General features: G+C 36.8%; 1 protein-coding gene across 1 annotated transcript; it reads right to left on the reverse strand.

Moving 5' to 3' along the window:
* Window positions 1–16,089: 16,089 nt before the first annotated feature.
* On the reverse strand, window positions 16,090–17,191 carry LOC147902769 (ras-related protein RABA5d-like). The gene is made up of 2 exons (XM_087373155.1): window positions 16,781–17,191; window positions 16,090–16,431 (listed from the first exon to the last, which is right to left on the reverse strand). Exons 1-2 carry the CDS (start codon window positions 17,121–17,123, stop codon window positions 16,115–16,117), a joined length of 660 nt encoding a protein of 219 aa, XP_087229281.1. The 5' UTR covers window positions 17,124–17,191; the 3' UTR covers window positions 16,090–16,114.
* Between the last annotated feature and the right edge of the window lie 824 nt (window positions 17,192–18,015).

Raw genomic sequence — 18,015 nt, forward strand, 5'->3', positions numbered from 1 at the left:
TATGGATGTTTGTATGTATGCACGCACACGCACACACTTAATTCATTTATCATATGTATGTATTACAAAAACTAGTTTCTTATGAGTATTTTCCAAAGTTGTTCATCTTTTGCAAACCTCGTCATTCACCCCACACTATCCCCACACTATATTTCAAAACTTTATGTAAGGTGTATATTTTCACCACAAGTACTTTGGGTAAGATTGACACCTTTAGTAGAAGAAGACAAAGATTAAACATCCTTTGAGCTTTCAACGCCTTAGGGATAATATTGACACCTTTAGGACAAGAAGATAATGATTTAACATCCTCACCTTATAAAATGTGCAAATGATTTAACTTTGCCACCTTATAAGATATGCAAATGTATTTTCTTTTTCTTGATGATATGAAATGGAAAAGGCCTTTTGTCATCTTTCTAGACAAAACTATGATATCTAAGGACTCGAGATGAGATTTCATTATGCTTCTTTGTTCCTATATCATTGCCACTCAAACACTTGTTGTGATTTTTAGAATCAAATTAGAGCAAAATTGGACTTGAAAATGATTGTGGACAAAAAATGCTATTGTCCAAAAATCAAGCAATGAGTGATTCATGACCAATCCAAAGAATTTGGAAAAGCCCTACGAATGCTAAATTATATGGCTATTTTGCATTTTAATAGATGTACGACCCAATACTGCAAGACTGATTTGTAAATTTTTCTTTAGGTCACAAATCGACTCAAACATGCTATGCAAGATCATTAGAGTATAGATACACCAAGATTCAATGGGTCCCATTATGAGGTCTTTTGTTTTTGTCATATGTATAAGAGATTCTTTGATAAGAATACCAAATATGATATTTTCCTTTTTTGGTCATATGGTTGGTTGTCTCATAAGAATATGAAATAATGTCTATAGGATGAATTACTATGATTAGAGCTATATGGTAGGATTCAACCAAAAACTTGAATCATCATAATGTCTACAATTGTAACAAGCAAGTGGCTTATCATCAAGAGGTCAACAAAAGAGTTATCGTTGACTTTTTTTGCTTTTTGCACCCTTGAAAATTTTGGAATAATTCCCATAGTACCAATGAGTAGGGAGACGCGCCCTAGTTCTCACATGCCCCTTCAATCTAGTACATCATGCGCCCTAGTTCTCACATGCCGCTTTAATCTAGTAGAGCTTGGGAACCATTGCAAATGTGGAGACTTGACTACATGGGACCTTTCAAAGAGGCTAGTCGCCTAGCGCAGAATAAGTATATGGTGATTGTGAAGAATTATTCTAGGGGCTGGATTAAAGCAAAAGTACTACAAGATAAGTGGGCCTGTAGTACTACCAACTTTATATTTCAGCACATTATTTGCCAATTTGGTTGTCCCATTGAGTTTGTATGTGATCAAAGTAATTTTTATATGAAGTAAAGTTCCATAATAGTAACCAAACATGATGATGGTACATAGAACAACCATGATGCAATGACTAAGTTCAGTCGACCAACAAGGTATTGAATGCTATCTTGAACAAGATAGTCCATATACATTAAATAGACTAAGATCAAAAGTTGCATGGAGCATTTTGGTTGTATAGAATAACATACAAAGGCATGATAGATCATACTCCATTTAACCTAGCCTATCGGTGAAGCTGTTCCTCTTCAGTTGTGGTATTGAATTCAAAATTGGCCACTAAACATAATCTTTGTGAGCTTCGGTGAGATGTGAGCCCGAGCATGGTCCTAGCCAAGTAGTTCAATGCCATAGACAAGCATGTGCATGGCCATGGCCACCATATTCTGGGAAACCATTTTTTCACTAATGTATGCTCATCCTACTTTATAACCGAAGTCTAAGTGGGATGGAATGGTCCCTCCCACATGATTAAGGTATTCTTGGATGGGGCACTCCAAGCATCAGATACAAAAACAAAGCTCCTCCAACTCAACAATAGTAGAAACCCTTGCTCCCTTTAATGTAGCATGATTTAGGAAATCGAAGAAGAAGAATTGAATCCAACACCTCCCCAATCAGGCGCCAGGAACTACTGCAACATTACCACAATCGGTTCTTAATTTGAAGTATCATAACGCTCATAAAAGTTCTTCCACTATCAAACACATGGAATGTGATTGATTTTGCATGCATACAGATAGAAGATGTGATAGCCATGGAGGATACTTCTTAACTCATAGTAATTATGAGATCAAAGGGAAAGCTAAACCTTTAAAACATGAATTTAGAGGGTAATTCTCTCTCTAAGTTTCTTCTTCAATGAGTGGCCTTGGAGCTCATCTTTCTCTTGAAGGTATGAAACCTCTTCTACTCCTTTACATTTGTAGCATGTTGAGTTAGACTTGAGTGGAGTGTCATCTCTAATGGAAATAGAGGTCAACATAGACTATCTCCCTTGATTCTCCCATCTCTTTTCTAGTCCCTTGTTCTCCTTTTCTCTTGCAATGTCTTCAAAATGGTCTTTACATGGACTCGCATTGTACACACATGGAACACTCATTTCCCAAGCCAACACTTCTTCTCCCCTATGTGGGCTCGATTGTTGATAAATATTATGTATGGAGTGCTTTCCCAAGCAAAAATAGTGCGAGGAGAGAGTTGTTTCCATGACTGTTTGACCCTTGTTGGTATGCTCATAACTCTTTGCTTAGTCATTCAATTTTAGTGAGAATTATATAAGAAAAAATATCTCTCAAAGACACATCTATTCATATTCTCAATTTCTAATTCGAGGAAGTTATGATTCTTTGTGTATGATCATCTATTGTCATCGTAGTTTCTCTTCAAGAATGCATCTTATGTGATTTTGTATTTCTAGTATGATACTTCTACAAAAAGTTATAGGCCTATGTATCTGACAAAATCTTATAGGGTAGTTTTTAGCTTCTTCATATGTCATCTACAAATGACTTCCTTATGCTTCGTTGAAAAAATTTTCTCATGCAACCAAAAGCCTTTTCATCCCTCTTGATGCATCTTCATTCATGCCATTTTAAGTAGCAAGATCTTGTTTCAACAACACATTGCCCTTCTCTTTAGCATGGGTTGGCTAGGTGAAATTCTGGTCTCTTATCATGTTAGAATTTATGTAATATGACTTGAATGTGAGCATTTTTATCCTTATCTAAGAAAAGAAAGGAAAAATACGTGTTATTGTCCCTCATGTGTGAATGTAACGTTTTGTCAATGGTGTGTGGATGCCTAAGGTGGATTAGGGATACCAACTTGCCAAGCTGAGATCAATGTGGGAGGCATATTGTGCCCTTATCACGTATCATTGAGGAGGTGATGGGCCCCTATTATTGACTTCAAAAAAGTAGTATGCTAAGAAGTGCATCAAGTTTGTTACCCCCAAGCTCATTCGACATCTTTTAATGGAGATGTCGGGTATATTTGGCCATGGATTTATAGATCCATACCATATATTAATTGCATTTTGTTGCCTAGTACAAGTGATCCTTGAAGATTGTGCACTGTAAAAAGAATCCTTAGAAGAACAACCTTGGAAGAAATCACAACGCATCTTCAAGAGTTGGAAGAACTAGAAGGGGATACTCAAGCAGTATGCACAATGGTCATGATTATATCTTGCATTTGGTACTCTTGAACATGTTCATCATGAATTAACCATGCAATCGAGCCCGATGATAAATTGACTTGGTTAATGTATTGGCAACATGGATGTTTTTATCGAAGCTATTCTTATATATTAATATAAAATCTTGGCAAAAGTTTATCAAGCTCAATTTTTTAGTTTCACAATAATTAAGGAATGTAGTACACTTTTATATATTTTCTTTTAAATTTTAAAGTAAAAAATGTAAATCCTTGCAAAACTTTAAATTTTTAAGGATTAAAGTTTCAAATCCTAGTGATTTTTCAAACATTTATTTTTATTAGGGCATATAGACTTTCAATGTCAATATAAAAGTTTAGGTTCCTAATGAAACTAACTTGAAAAAATCATCCATGATTGGCAACATGCTGTATAGAGTTGAACTATTTGGTAGTTTTCAATGGCTATACTAGGGAGGTAATCCTTAATGTCTTCACTTTCTTTTTTCAAGAAAATGAAATTGAGTATAAGGCTTTGAAGCTTTTATGGCACTACATTACTGTGAGAATTATCCTTTTTGACTACACTCACACGGTGGTCTCAAGGTCCTAGTTGGTCAATTACTTGTGATGATTGGGTTGAAGATCATATAGTGGAATCTTTTAAAGAAGTAATTTTGGACAAGTTTGTAAGGCTCTACATTTTAAGTGGGAAATATTTTTGGATCTTTATGATGTCTTTGTTTGTCTCATCATGGTGTAGATTTTTGTGTTTTAAGGTAATCAAGGGGAGGAACAACAGTCTTATATTTGGGACTTTATTCAAGGATGTTGAGTGTTTGGATGGTCCATGAAGGATCGAGAATCGAGAGCTAAGATCTTACTCAATTTTCTTGAAGGAGTATCCTTGAGTTTGTGTGAGGCCTTATCGAACTCTACCAAGGATGATTGGGACTAGGTGGTAGCTATAATGAAACTAGATTTTGAGATGGTGGAGTCATCAAATGCTTTGTTTTTGTAGTTGGACTAGGTCCATCAAGGATTTCTTAACATCCTTTGACTTAACTAGGACAAGGTATGGGTCCAAGGAATCCGTATTAGAAGGTGAGGTTTAAGGAGTGGCCTTTGGTCTTTGTCTTGGTGCTAATTGGAAGGAGTCAAAACAGAAGGAGGTGATGGTATAAGAAGATCTTGCAATTACATTTTAGGTGAAGAATCTGGAGAACACTAAACAATTCCAATGCAATGCAAATCTTCTTGATGAATCTCTATCAAATATTTAAAAGCATTACTACTTGGATATTTCTTTGCAACTACCTTTTCAATCTCTTTGCAACTACCTTTTCATAGGTCAGACGAGTCTCACTAGTGGAGCACAAGATTGAGTTAAGCCAAAAAGTAAGATAGTGGTGCAGCACTTAAGAAGGTTGGGTGTGATTCAAGTTGAGCCATTAAAGAAAGAGGTAACCAAATTACTTGAGGTTGGATTCATCTTTCCTGTTGATGATTCAGATTGATGGTTTAGAGTGGAGCATTGAAGAAAAAGCAAGGCAATGGTGTAGCACTTAAGGAGATTGGGTGTGATCCAAGCTAAGGTATTAAAGAAAGAATAACCCAATAACTTGAGGTTAGAATCATCTTTCCTATTGATGGTTCAGAATTGATGGTTTAGAGTGGACTTCTCTACTGGTTGTTACACCAAAGAAAGAAGATAATTGGCATGTTTGTGTAGAGTTTTGTCCTTGAATGCATGCACCAAGTGCGTCCACTTTCCTTTGCCACTTCAAAATGAAATATTGGATCAAGTAGTAGGGCACAAAATATACATTCGTATGCAATGGGTATTCTATGTACTCTCAAAGTTGTCATTGGTGAGAAAAATCAAAAGAAGACTTCATTTGTTACATCTTGGGGAGTTTTTGCTTATAGGTTGATTTTTTTTGGGTTGACCAATGCATTCGCTACATTTCAAAGGTTTCTCAGTCAAGTATTTGAGCCTTACTTGGGGAAGTTCAGCGAGCATTTTGAATAATTTTTTCATTTTCTCTTAAAGATAGATCATATGGAGAAGCCCTAGCTAGACTTAACTAGGATTGATGAAGCAAAAGAACGTTTAAATACCATCAAATTCCATTTTTCACAAACAAAAGTATTCTTATTAAGACACATGATGTTTGTGAAAGGCTTGCAAATTGATCCAGATAAGGTGCAAGCAAGTATGTCTTTGCCAACTCCTAATAGTGTGATTAGTGTTCATAGACTTCTTTAAAAAAGCAAGTACTATCAATGTTTGTGTGATGGTTTGACAAAAAGAGTACATCCAATGAACTTGTTGGCAAGCAAAAGAGTTTCCTTTTCATGGGGTGTGAAACAACAATAGTCTTTGCAACAACTTAAGTAGGTCATGAGTAAGAGACCAATCTTGAGACCTCCTAATTGGTTGCAAAATTCTCCAATTAGAAAAAAAGGGAGCTCATTTTGGGGACTGTAAGAAATTCACTATTTTCTCTTTTATCTCTCCTTTAAAATGTGGAGAAAGTAATAAAATACTGATATATGTTAGTTCAAGACTACAAGTGTGTCAGTCCAGGGAGGAATAAAGAAGTCCTTTTAAATAACTAAGAAAATGTTGCATTAAACTCTCCATATAGGTTCTCTCTCCATATAGATTTCGCATCTCTTTTGATGGTGTTCTGGCGGCCTCTCATAAAGAACCCATCAGTAATCTATTTTTTTTCAAATATTTGAATGGTTACTGCGAAAGATTAACGATATGTTTTATAAAAAGCAGATGAGATGAAGAACCAAACCTCACAAAATGGTTGCATGCAACCATATTGCTGAAGAAGAACCTCAAAAGAAGCAACTACACCATTTACACATTGATTTGGAAGAACAATATGCACCACTACAGAAACGAGGAAAGGTTCCACTTGCAAATGCTGAGCGAAAGGAAAACACACACACACACATGTATACTTCCCCAATTGTGAATTATACTTTTATATGTCCCTCTTGAATCTCCCCTTTACACTCTCTTTTTAACCACCCCACACACCAAGCCCACTAATCCTTCCATACCTCTTCTCTTCTCAACCCATGCACTCATTCGCTCCTTACTCCACGTGTGACTTAAACTTCACTTGTGACTAAAACTTTTTTTAATTATCTAAGAATCCATATGGTTGTCTATATTCCTAGGTAAAGCGATAACAAGCCGGGGAAAACATGCATTACTTGTCTACCCAAATGTAACTATGATGTTCTAACACCTAGTTTGTTTAGACGGTGGCAGGTAAGTAGACCTTGACCTCGAAACCTAGACTGCCTAAGGATTTGACATTTTCTTTTAATATTGTATTTGTTAAACTTAATATTAATAAAAATTGTTAATTTTGGTTGAAATTTTTGCAAACTCTAGTTATTGCATTTTTCAACTTAGACATCTCAAACCTTTTTTTTCCTATATGTTTCTCTTTTTTTACTTTTTATCCAATCGATGGAATTAATTATATGGCTTAATTATTGATGGAAATTTTTAATCTAAACACACACATGCATGTGCATACATTCTATTAGGTGCACGTGCATGCATGTGTGTGTGTGTGTGTGTGTGTGTGTTATAGACCACAAGGACAAAGCCATACTAGACCCATAGAAAATAGAACCAGTTTTCATATATATATATATATATTGAGAGAGTGTCTCATTTTAAAGAAATAATCAAGATGTATTCATCCTTATATTTATCAATGTGGTAGATCAATTGTTTGCTATAATATTTGAATTAGGCCACACTTACCTGTCACTATCCCAAGCAAGCAACATGTTAGCATATTAAGCCTTGAGAGGTGAAGACAAATAATGCCCATACAACCCAACTTGTTATTGCCTTAAACAAAAATTGAGGTGAAACCAACTAGATCTAAAAGTGTATCATGACTTATAGAAAATAGTGCACATACATTTATTATGAAAGAGATCCTTATTTATCAATTATTCTATGGACTTATGGTAATTACAAAAATAATATATCTTTTCAATACTACACTAATCAATTATTCTATGGACTTATGGTAATTAACAAAAATAATATATCTTTTCAATACTACACTAATCAAAAACCAGAGTTGCAGAGACTATCTAAAAATGCCCTGCTCTATGCCATCAAGTGTGAATCCTAAACATTACTGTATTTTGCACCAGAAAATGAATTTTTCTATTAATCACAAATAGATAGTGCAATGTGCTATTATAATATCCATCACAATATTCAAATACTATGGTTTAGTCATCACAATATATTTAGTCCAAACAATCATGACTAAGTATGCCATATTGCAATAAGAATATATCTTATCTGTATATCATTATGAACTATTAAGCTCCACAAAAAATTAAAGCACAAAATAGACACAAGCTATCACCACTCCAAATTTCTCTACAACCAAATGCTAGTTGTTATGATAAGAATTTGCCATCTACAACCTGATAGAAATAATCTATTACTACAAGACTATATGACAAAAAAGTAGGGTTGTATGGACCATATAAATAATGCCTTCCTATATGTTGTGCCTTATCATACCATCAAAAGTGAATGCGTGATCATTACTACATTTTTCATGAGAAAATAAAATTTTCTATTAATCAAGAATAGATCATGTAGTTAGCTATGATAATATCCTTCACAATATTCAAATGTTGTGGATTAGTCGTCACAATATACTTAGTCCAAACAACTGTGATGATTGCTTATACCATATTGCAATGAAAATGTGTCCTAGGTGTCTATCATTATGAACACTTTAGCTCCACAAAACAATTTAAGCATAAAATTCACACAACATGTCACCACTCAAAGCTTCTCTACAACCAAATGCTAGCTATTATGATAGACAATTTCCCATTTGCAAAGTTTGACAGTAATAATTTATGAGTACAATAATATATACTATAGAAAACTACAATTCTAGAGATTTCCTAATAATTTCCTATCATATGTTATGCTTTATCATGCCATCAAGTGTGAATGCCTAAGTATTACTGCATTTGTCATTAGAATTTAAATATTTTCTATAATAAAAAATAGATCATGCAATTAGCTATCATAATATCCTTCAAATTATTCAGATGTTGTGGGTTAGGTATATGCCCCTAATGTCGAGATCCTCAAGGCCTCTATAGTCTAGTAGTTTTTGTGCCTATTAGAGAGGTCCCATTTGGAGGTACTATTCAATAACATAAGCTAAGGAGATATGCCTTGGTGCCTTAATAGTACTCAATATCCAAAATTAAAGCTGAATTTTACTTCCAAGCTTGAATGAAGAGAATTGAATATTTTTTATAAGTCCTCCTTTAGTGCTAATCATCACAATATATTCAGTTCAAACAACTATCAATGAGAGTATGTCTTATGTGTAATGATTATGAATAATTAAGCTCAACAAGAAATTTAGGTGTAAAAGTGACACAAGTTGTCACTGCTTAAATCCTGTCTACAACCAAATCTTCTCTACCATACAAATCCAAGTCTAGGATACTTATCCAAATTTTGGTCGACGAATCTAAGCCATAATGACTTGCAATAGTGGGTTGTTTCTTGCTAAGCCATGAGACACCTAGGAATAAACAAAATCTAGAAGTGGAGTGATGGGTGTCCACCTCTCCAATCAATCTAAATCACAATACACATAAATAAATTACACTCGTGGGTGATGCCATATTTTGTGATACACATCAACACATGAAGCATAGTGTCTAGTCAATCTTCTCCTCTTGATCCTTGATTGCAATCAAGTCATCAAGATATAGGATTGCCATCAATGTAATACACCTGCCTTAATGGAGATATAGGTTTACATCTAATGGAATTTGGACTAGACTGATTCTGACAAAGTAATCATCAAACAATTGTACCATGCCATTTTGGTATGTACAATGCCTTATTGCACCTACATATGCTGCCACCCTGGATCTAAAAACTAGGGGCTACTCCACGTACACTTTCCTCCTTGAAGTCTCCATTTAAAAATGCTCACTTGTTATTTATTTAAAAGATGGACCACTATGAATGGGCTGCCAATGTCATCACCATTTAAATTATCTTCATTCAATCTTTGAAGCTAACATCCCATTGTAATCAAGGCCCTTTATCAATCCAAACCCTTTAGCCACCAAATATTATTTATACTCATCAAGGATGTTGCTTCAATTGATCTTATATCCACTTGGTACCACCTTTTACCTCACCTTTGGCATGGTTGGTCTAGGAGCTATGGTCTAGGAGCTAGATTCCATGGCTAGTTTGAGCTCCCTCTATTTTTATTTCCTTGTTGATTGCATTTCCCTGTTTAAAGCATCATGGCTCCTTGATCATCTTGACCTAATGATGAGATCATATCTCATTGTATGTATGGTTTAAAGGGACAAGTCACTTTAATCTCTTGATTCCCTCTCAACTAGCTCTAGAATTTTGGCATTCATGGAGCCTTTGAGTGTATTCACACATTGCAATTGTATGCTCTTCTCTATTGCTAAATGAGCTCTCTTCCCTAGATCTAAGTCTGCTATTTTTTGACTCTATGTTGTCCCGTGATCTTACATCCCATCTATGACTAATTCTAGAAGTGATTTTGGGTCTATATTAGGGTGTGGTCTTGGGGAGTTGGCCTCTTTAAAAACTACATCCTGACTAGTCACACTTTTTCTCCTCCAGCTGTCATGAGTGCTTTTGTATGGGTTACCTTAGCATACATGTGTTCATGATTGTAACCTTCTCTAGTAAAAACTAAAAAAGTTTGTTGGCTCCCTCCTTTATGGCAGCATGGGCATTTACTGGCTCTAGCTTTTGAAGAGTCTTGGCTAGATTTGGCAACTTTTGCATCCATGATCACATCCATTCATGCTATTAATCTTGATTTGATGCTATTCGACTAGCTGCCCAAATTGAGAGCATGGAGGCATTATTCTCCAATATTCACTCCATATACTACTATCAACATTTGTCCCCTTTTATATTTTTGAGGATGATTGTACCATTATCAAAATCATTGTTTAGGATTCGTCTCGACATCATGTGTACATCATGTGCACAGCACTAACACAAAGAGTACTAAAAGGCAAAGAGGGGTTGTAAATCCTAACCTTAACCCTAAAAGAGTGTGTATGAATTCATTCTTTTCAACTAATAAAGCCTGTAGTTAGTCATTTATGGTGTCATCTCCACTCTTCTCCTATGCCTCTTCAGATTTATTCATGGTATTAGATATCCCTTGTCTGGCTAAGACATTGCTATTCTTGAGAGAGATTCACATATTGAGAGTTCTCTTTGTAATTTCATTTCGATTGAGAGATTCCCTTCATCATTTTTGTTCTTCCTTCTCTTGAGTGTGTCTTGAGAGACTTTATGTGTGTGATTAAGAGTCATTATGCACTAAGAGAGTGATCTTTCATGAGGGAAAGAGTGATCTTTCATTATTCACTAAGAGAGTGATCTTTCATGAGGGAAAGAGTTATTTCTTCATGTTGAAAAAGCTTTGAGTCAACCCCCATGAGGAAACATAGAGATCTAATTATCCAATCCCCCTATTATTTGAGATTAAGAGAGAAAAAAAGAAATGTCCTTTCCTTCTATGTGACTTTAGGCATACAAGACATTAAGCAGCTAGCTAATGGATTTACAAGTAAGACTGCCGACTTCTAAAATGACCTACACAAACTAGATGCATCGACGGCAACACAAGTGTAACAACATTCATCAAGAGAGGCAAAGCAAAGAATACAGAAGCTCAACTTAACAAAGAGCTTCAATACAGTTCAATGCAGCCAATAGCACCCTAAGTAACAACAAAAAATTGCTTCTACATTAGCACACAACACTTATGAAATGGTAGGCGAATACACATAACAATAGGTCAGTGTATAAGATTAAGAGTTTAGAGTCTAGGATTTAGAGTCTAGGGTCTAATGTCTAGGGTTTTGAGTTTAGGGCCTAGGGTCTAGGGTCTATGGTTTAGGATTTAGGATTTAGCGCTTATAGGTTTAGAGTCTAGGGTCTAAGGTCTAGGGTTTAGGGTTTAGGGTATAGGGTCCAAGCTTTGGAGTTAAGGGTTTAGGACCTATGGTTTAGTGAAAAATACATAGAGGTTTGACGTAAGATGGTTTTATACTTAAGGGTGTGTTTTCACACCAAGAAGGTGTAAGAGAATTGGTCATCTATTGATGTTCTAGATTTAAATGTGGTTTTTCTTAACGGTGTATTTTAACACCAAGAAGGTGTATATGTATACCACGTTTCTAAGAGAATTGGTCATCTACTGATGTTCCACCTCTAAAACCAATATTACGAGTGTATTCATATATTATGAACTTCTTTCTACTCCAGTTTTGAAATTGTACTTTTCATAAGTCCAAAATTTTGAATAGTGTATTGGTTTCTAGATTTGAACAAAATCTTTCTAAATATGAACCAAGGTGCTCATCCAATTAATCTAATGATATATATATGAAGGTGTCGCCTAGCCATAGTGGAAGGGATGATGACACAACAAGCCACAAAAATCTTTGATGGGATATGAGCACAGCAAGACAAGCTACAAGACCAAAGTAAAGAATTGTTGCAAGAGCTGAGCTCCCATCATAGAACAATGAGAAATTCATGAATAAGTGTGATGATAAAGACGACAATGATGACCATGCGGGCAATGAAGGAGGAGGGGCATCAACCTCAACCACACCAAACACTTTAAATAGGTGACCACCAAGGAGAAAGAAGCAATAGGTCCCTTCGAAGGCCAAGGCAATGGAAACCAAGAAGTGGAGCTGCAACCAATGTCAATATTTCAAAGGTAGCAGAAGGAGGTGGCAAAGGGGCAAAGGTAAGGCATAGAGGAGAGGCCACAGCACAAAAGACACAATTGACCAATATATATGCAATGACTAATGACATGGTGGAACAAAATGTAAGCACCAAGGAGCCAGGAAAAGAATATGATGAAGTAGCAAGCACAAGAGAGATGAAGTAGAAAACGAATGGCCATTTAGGATCTATACCAAGTATGGCTCAGAGAGTGTACCAAGTACTCATCAGTCCTGCCTAATGACCATTTAGGCATGGGACCACATATGTCTGAATGCACCAAATCGAGCCTAACAAGCTCTTTCTTTCCCCTTCTTTTATGGGCTGATTTAGTCTACTTCCCATTGAGACAATGCTCACAAAATTCAAAATAAAAAAAACTTTAATATGGTACATAACCTAAATGGCATAGGAGTTTCATTCCATTCTGGCTCATGTGACCCAACCAGCAATGCCACAAGAAGTACTTGGTTGCTCAGTTATTACAACAACATGATCAGACACCCCCTGATACATGTAAGGGATACAATGTCCAACACTTGGCACCCCTTTCCAAAACCATAGAGCCCTTCTAAATTTTCCAACTCTGAAAGCCAAAGGTGGTCTGAGAACCAACATCATCTAGCTGACTCGTTGAAATGAGATTCTTGGTTAGCTTAGACACATGTCTCACATTTTTCAATAAAACTGCAGACCCATTTACAAAAGAAAACTTTTTCACCTGTATGTCACATGCATAGTTATTTCCAAAATGCACACAACCTGTCTTTCCACTATCATAAGTGAAGAACCATTCCCTATGGGGAGTAACATGGAATGAAGCATAGAAATCCAAAATCCAATCCCGGTAGTATGCATCATCTGAAGTGGTAAGCAACTCTACAGGTAGACTAGACATGAAGAGAATGTCATTGTTAGTATCATCAGTGACTCCATTGATCTCCTCGATCTTTACATTTCCTTTGTCCTCCCTTGGACTCTCTTCCTTTGTATTTGCTTCCAAATTTGCATTCTTTTTCTTATCCTTTTGCTCCCTTTTCAGCTTGTGGCAATCCTTTTTCATGTGGCCCTTCTTGCCACAATGGTAACACACAATGTTTTGAGCCTTGGATTTGCTATGAGACTTCTCTCTTTCTTGGGACTTCCCCCTGAAGTGTGATCTATCCCTTTGCACATTTAAGGTTGTATTTTGCTTATTTCCATCCATAGACTTTCGTCTTATCTCCTTGACCAACAAGCTACCCAGAACATCATCAAACTTCAACACTCTACATGGTGCAGAGTTGCTAATAGCTGTGCAAAAGGTATCCCATGAAGGTGGCAATGAACATAAGAGAAATATTGCCTTTGTCTCCGTCTCAAAATTCAGCTTCTAAGCCTAAAGCTGGCTAAAAATAATATTAAATTCATTCAAGTAAGAAGCGATGGAGACCCATTTCTTCAACTATAGATCAAACAACCTCTTCATGAGATAAACTTTATTAGAGGTAGTTTCCTTCTCATAAGTGTCACATAGCTTTTTCCATAAAGCTTTAGTTTTCTATTCAATGACTACTATGAAATAACACGTCTCCACAAGATGAAGTCTAATGATAGACTTTGCCAATGCATCCAATTCATTCCACTCATCTGTGGACATAGCTGCAGGCTTAGCTACACTCTCTCCAGGGGTTTAATTTGCTTCTTCTGAATAAGCACATCCCTTATTTGTTCTTTTCATAAAGAAAACTTTGTCCCATCAATCTTTTTAATGCTAAAAATCTCCCTTTCAGACATGGAAGAGGATGCCATGATGCAAATAAAACAAAATCCCAAATGCTAGTACCTGCAAGAGAGAAATCACACCAAATACCAGGTGCACCGAAATATGTCTACCATAATGGAGGGTAATATCACCAAAACTCAAAGCTTAAACCATCAAAAAATGTGTTTGACTCATGTGCATATACTATGCATCCATATGAGCAAGTCTGGCCCAAAAGACAATGTCAAACTTGCAATGACAAAAGGTATATTTCATGAACTTGAAGAACATACAAACTTCAAGATTTAAAATACTTCTAAATTTTGATCGAGCATGTGAATCAAAGTCCATGTATTCATCTTGTAGTATGCATCCACCATATGGAGCCTTGATATCAATGTGGACTAGGGAGTATCATCAATATGCTATGTCAATTTTTTAATTTTTTCTAAGTTCAAGATGGAGAAAGTTGAAATTTTACATTCATATATTTTTCATGACATTTGATATGCAATCATTTCACTCTTTCACGTTGACAAGTTGATGTTAGCGAAGGTTTCTAAAATGTTTGTGAAATGGTGCATCTGGGCAAACTACTGCTATTTGCAAAGATATATTCATCAAATTATGCAAGGCCTATGAACCTTTAACTTTGATTGATCACAATTTCATGACTACTTGGAACACTTTTAAGACCTTGCATATGTTTGGCTAAATGAAAAAAAATTTATAAATCAACACTTAAGTAAGAGCAGATATAAATGCTAATGCCATGCAATTATTTCATGTTATCTGGATTTTGAGAAGAAGCCAACAATGTTTTGTATCATTATATAGCGACACATTTAAGGGAAAATAATGTAAAGCAATCATTCTTCTAAATTTGAAAATATGTCACACTTAAAATACATCAGGCATCAACTTTTTAGTGATCAATATGATTGAATCAAAATGAAAAAAAAAAAAACCAAGACATTTTCACTTTGGTGACCTTGTTCCTCTTGCATTTTTTTATTATTATAGGAAAAAACGATGCAAAACCACCCACTTTTGTGTTTGTTAAACAATTTGATTAAAAATTTAGTCCTACATAAGTCTTAAAATAACTAAATGTGTCTTTAAGTTTTTGAATTGTGGAAGAATTTAGCTTATTAAAGGGACATGGATCCCTCTATCCTTGGGCCTATTAGAGTAGAATTGAGTATTTAGTGAGTATTTGCATGCCTTAGGCTCATTAAACCACCCTCTATGATCTCTCTATGATTTGCATATAAATTCAAATAATTCATTCCATTTCAAGGCCTTGAATCGAGGGGTTTACTCCTAGCGAAGTTGAATGCAATTCATTTTGTAAAACAATGATTTGGCATGGAAGAAAGGACTACTCAAGTGCAATAGATCAAAACGTCACAATAGAGTTGCCTCCTTGAGAGGAATAAGGCAATATAAGAATTCGCAGGTAGCTTCTTGGTTGCTAGAGCCTTGATTTAAGAGTACTTTCGAAAATATAAAGATGCTACGAGCAAGGTTATATATGCTTTTAAGATGCACCCACACATTCTTTCTTGCTAGATCACATCCTCTAGATGCTTCATGAATGCATACTATGATAAATCCCAATGGTTAGCTAGGGCAATGTAGCTTCGGTGGTTTCGCTAATTGGTTGCCAGTCCAAGTTTCCTCTCAGGGCAATGTAGCTTCAGTGGTTTCGCTAATTGGTTGCAAGTCCAAGTTCCCTCTCGAGGATGACCGAGCAAAGGCTGATGCAATTAGGACTAAGCTTACCCCCTTCCTTTGTGTGTTATGAGTGAGTTTCTTTTTTCTATTTTTTTAAAAAGAGAAAAGGTCGATGTCCAATTCTAGCAATATAGTCCAATGAGCCAATTAGAAGCCCATTAGCAATAAAAGTAAGAAATGCCATTTGTTTCCTGCGGGCAGTAGAGTGTTTACGATGAGGAACAGCAGAGAAAGTTGAATCCGTGCTTTCCATCTCCTTTCATTAACGTGACCGTGTCGTGTAGCTGAATGTCGGTTCTTGGCGAATTGTGAGCCAACACCCTCCGGCTCAACATGTTGAAAATCTCCTTCACCAAGCATTGAAACGCTTCCGATGCATTGGTTGCATCCAATGCCGACGTCTCCATGAAGAATAAGTTCTCCGCCTGTGCCAGGGCTGCTCCTTCATCCACCGAGACCTGCCTCGCCGGCGCCAGATCGCACTTGTTCCCTACCAGCATCGTCACAACCGCCGCGTCTGCGTGCACTGTTTATAAAATGCAACTGGGTTTTGTTTAGGCTTTGATTAATGCTGTCTCACAGATTTAGCTTTCACGAAGTGAAGCAAGAGTGAGCCGCAATATGCGAGCAAAATGGAATTCAAGCTTAGAAAAAAGAGTAAACATGCAATTCAAAAGCTGCGCATTGGATCACGTTGAATTTTCGTAAGCGAGATCAAACTGAGTGCGGGGGAGATGAAACAAAGCTAAGGTCGGTCTATCAAACGGGGAGCCCATTGGAAAGCATGCAAAATGCAGATCGGAAGGAAGTTTCAGGCCAATGACGAACGACAATCGAAATTAGGTGCGCAGGCAGTTAATTCCAAACAGACTTACTTCTGAGCTCCTCCAACCAACGGCCGATGTTATCAAAGGTTTGCCTCCTACTGATATCGTACACAACCAGGGCACCCACAGCGCCTCTGTAATAAGCGGATGTAACGGCTCTAAAACGCTCCTGCCCGGCTGTGTCCCAGATCTGTGCCTTCACCTCCTTGCCATTGATCACCGTCGTCTGTGTTTGAAATTCGACACCGATTGTAGGTTTGGAATTAGGATTGAACTCATTACGAGCGTACCGCGACAGAAGGTTAGATTTACCCACGGCAGCGTCGCCGATAAGAACGATCTTGAATAGATACTCTTCAGCGTACTCCACAAACTCATCCTGGAGACTCATGATGAGAACGGGCAAGCGAATTAGGGGATGGATGGGAAAAGTTACATCTCCCTGCTTCGAAAGCGCTCAGGGACGACTAGATATTCCGTGCTGCAGCAGCGATATGAGTTCGCTATAGATTTCTGAGGGAACGAAGCTGATTGCTAGCTTCTGCACAGATGAAGCAGCCCACTACGCGTTTGATGAATGTTCTCACGCTGCTCATTGATGGCGGGTGTGGCTGATTACTGTTCTGATATATCTGGCTTATCTTGATTCCCAGAACCTGGATCTTGATCTTGCTTGGCCTGCAGGTTTCAAAATGCCGGCCAGAAGCACGACGCCAAAACCAGACGGCAAAATTTTGTCTCGTCGTTTTGGTTCTCCTTACCAACCTCATAATTTTCTTATCTTCTTCTTCTTCTTATCTTATTATTATTATTATATTATTATTATTATTATACCTCAAACGACATGTTAAGCCTCCACTTGGCACCTTCTGCCCATGGCACCTCACACATGGCATTTCCAAAAGCAGGCTATAGCTACTTTTGGCAAACAACCATAGCTTTTAACATCATCTGCTTGGGCGGAGTAGCGGCAACTCATCATGCAGTCAAGGTGTGAGCTGGCTGCTCGCATTCAAAGGATGGTGTGTGCGGGGATAGGAAAAAAGAAAAGCTCTACATGAAAGTTCATTTTTGGTTTGGCATGCACTATTAAATCCATGACTGATCTAAGCGGATAGCTCCTCCATGGGGAAGGGCTTAGTGATGAATCTTAGGCCTTAAAATATCGTTGGCCAATTTTGTGCTTGGTGGGCATGAAAATTTTGATTCGTGCACTTGTCAAGCGTATGGACGTCTTTACTTCATCCCATGCAATGTCTTTTCATTTTTGGCTTGCCTTTAGG

Source organism: Dipteris shenzhenensis, chromosome 4, assembly GCF_047967505.1.
Source record: "Dipteris shenzhenensis isolate YYH24624 ecotype China chromosome 4, Dip_SZ_1.0, whole genome shotgun sequence".
Taxonomy (NCBI): Eukaryota; Viridiplantae; Streptophyta; class Polypodiopsida; order Gleicheniales; family Dipteridaceae; genus Dipteris; species Dipteris shenzhenensis.

What these genes read in the sequence shown, in the direction of transcription:
- LOC147902769 (XM_087373155.1), bottom strand. Translation starts at nt 17,123, where the DNA reads ATGAGTCTCCAGGATGAGTTTGTGGAGTACGCTGAAGAGTATCTATTC. An exon ending in TTGGTTGGAGGAGCTCAGAA is followed by an intron (nt 16,432 to 16,780) that starts GTAAGTCTGTTT and finishes TTTTATAAACAG; the next exon opens with TGCACGCAGACGCGGCGGTT.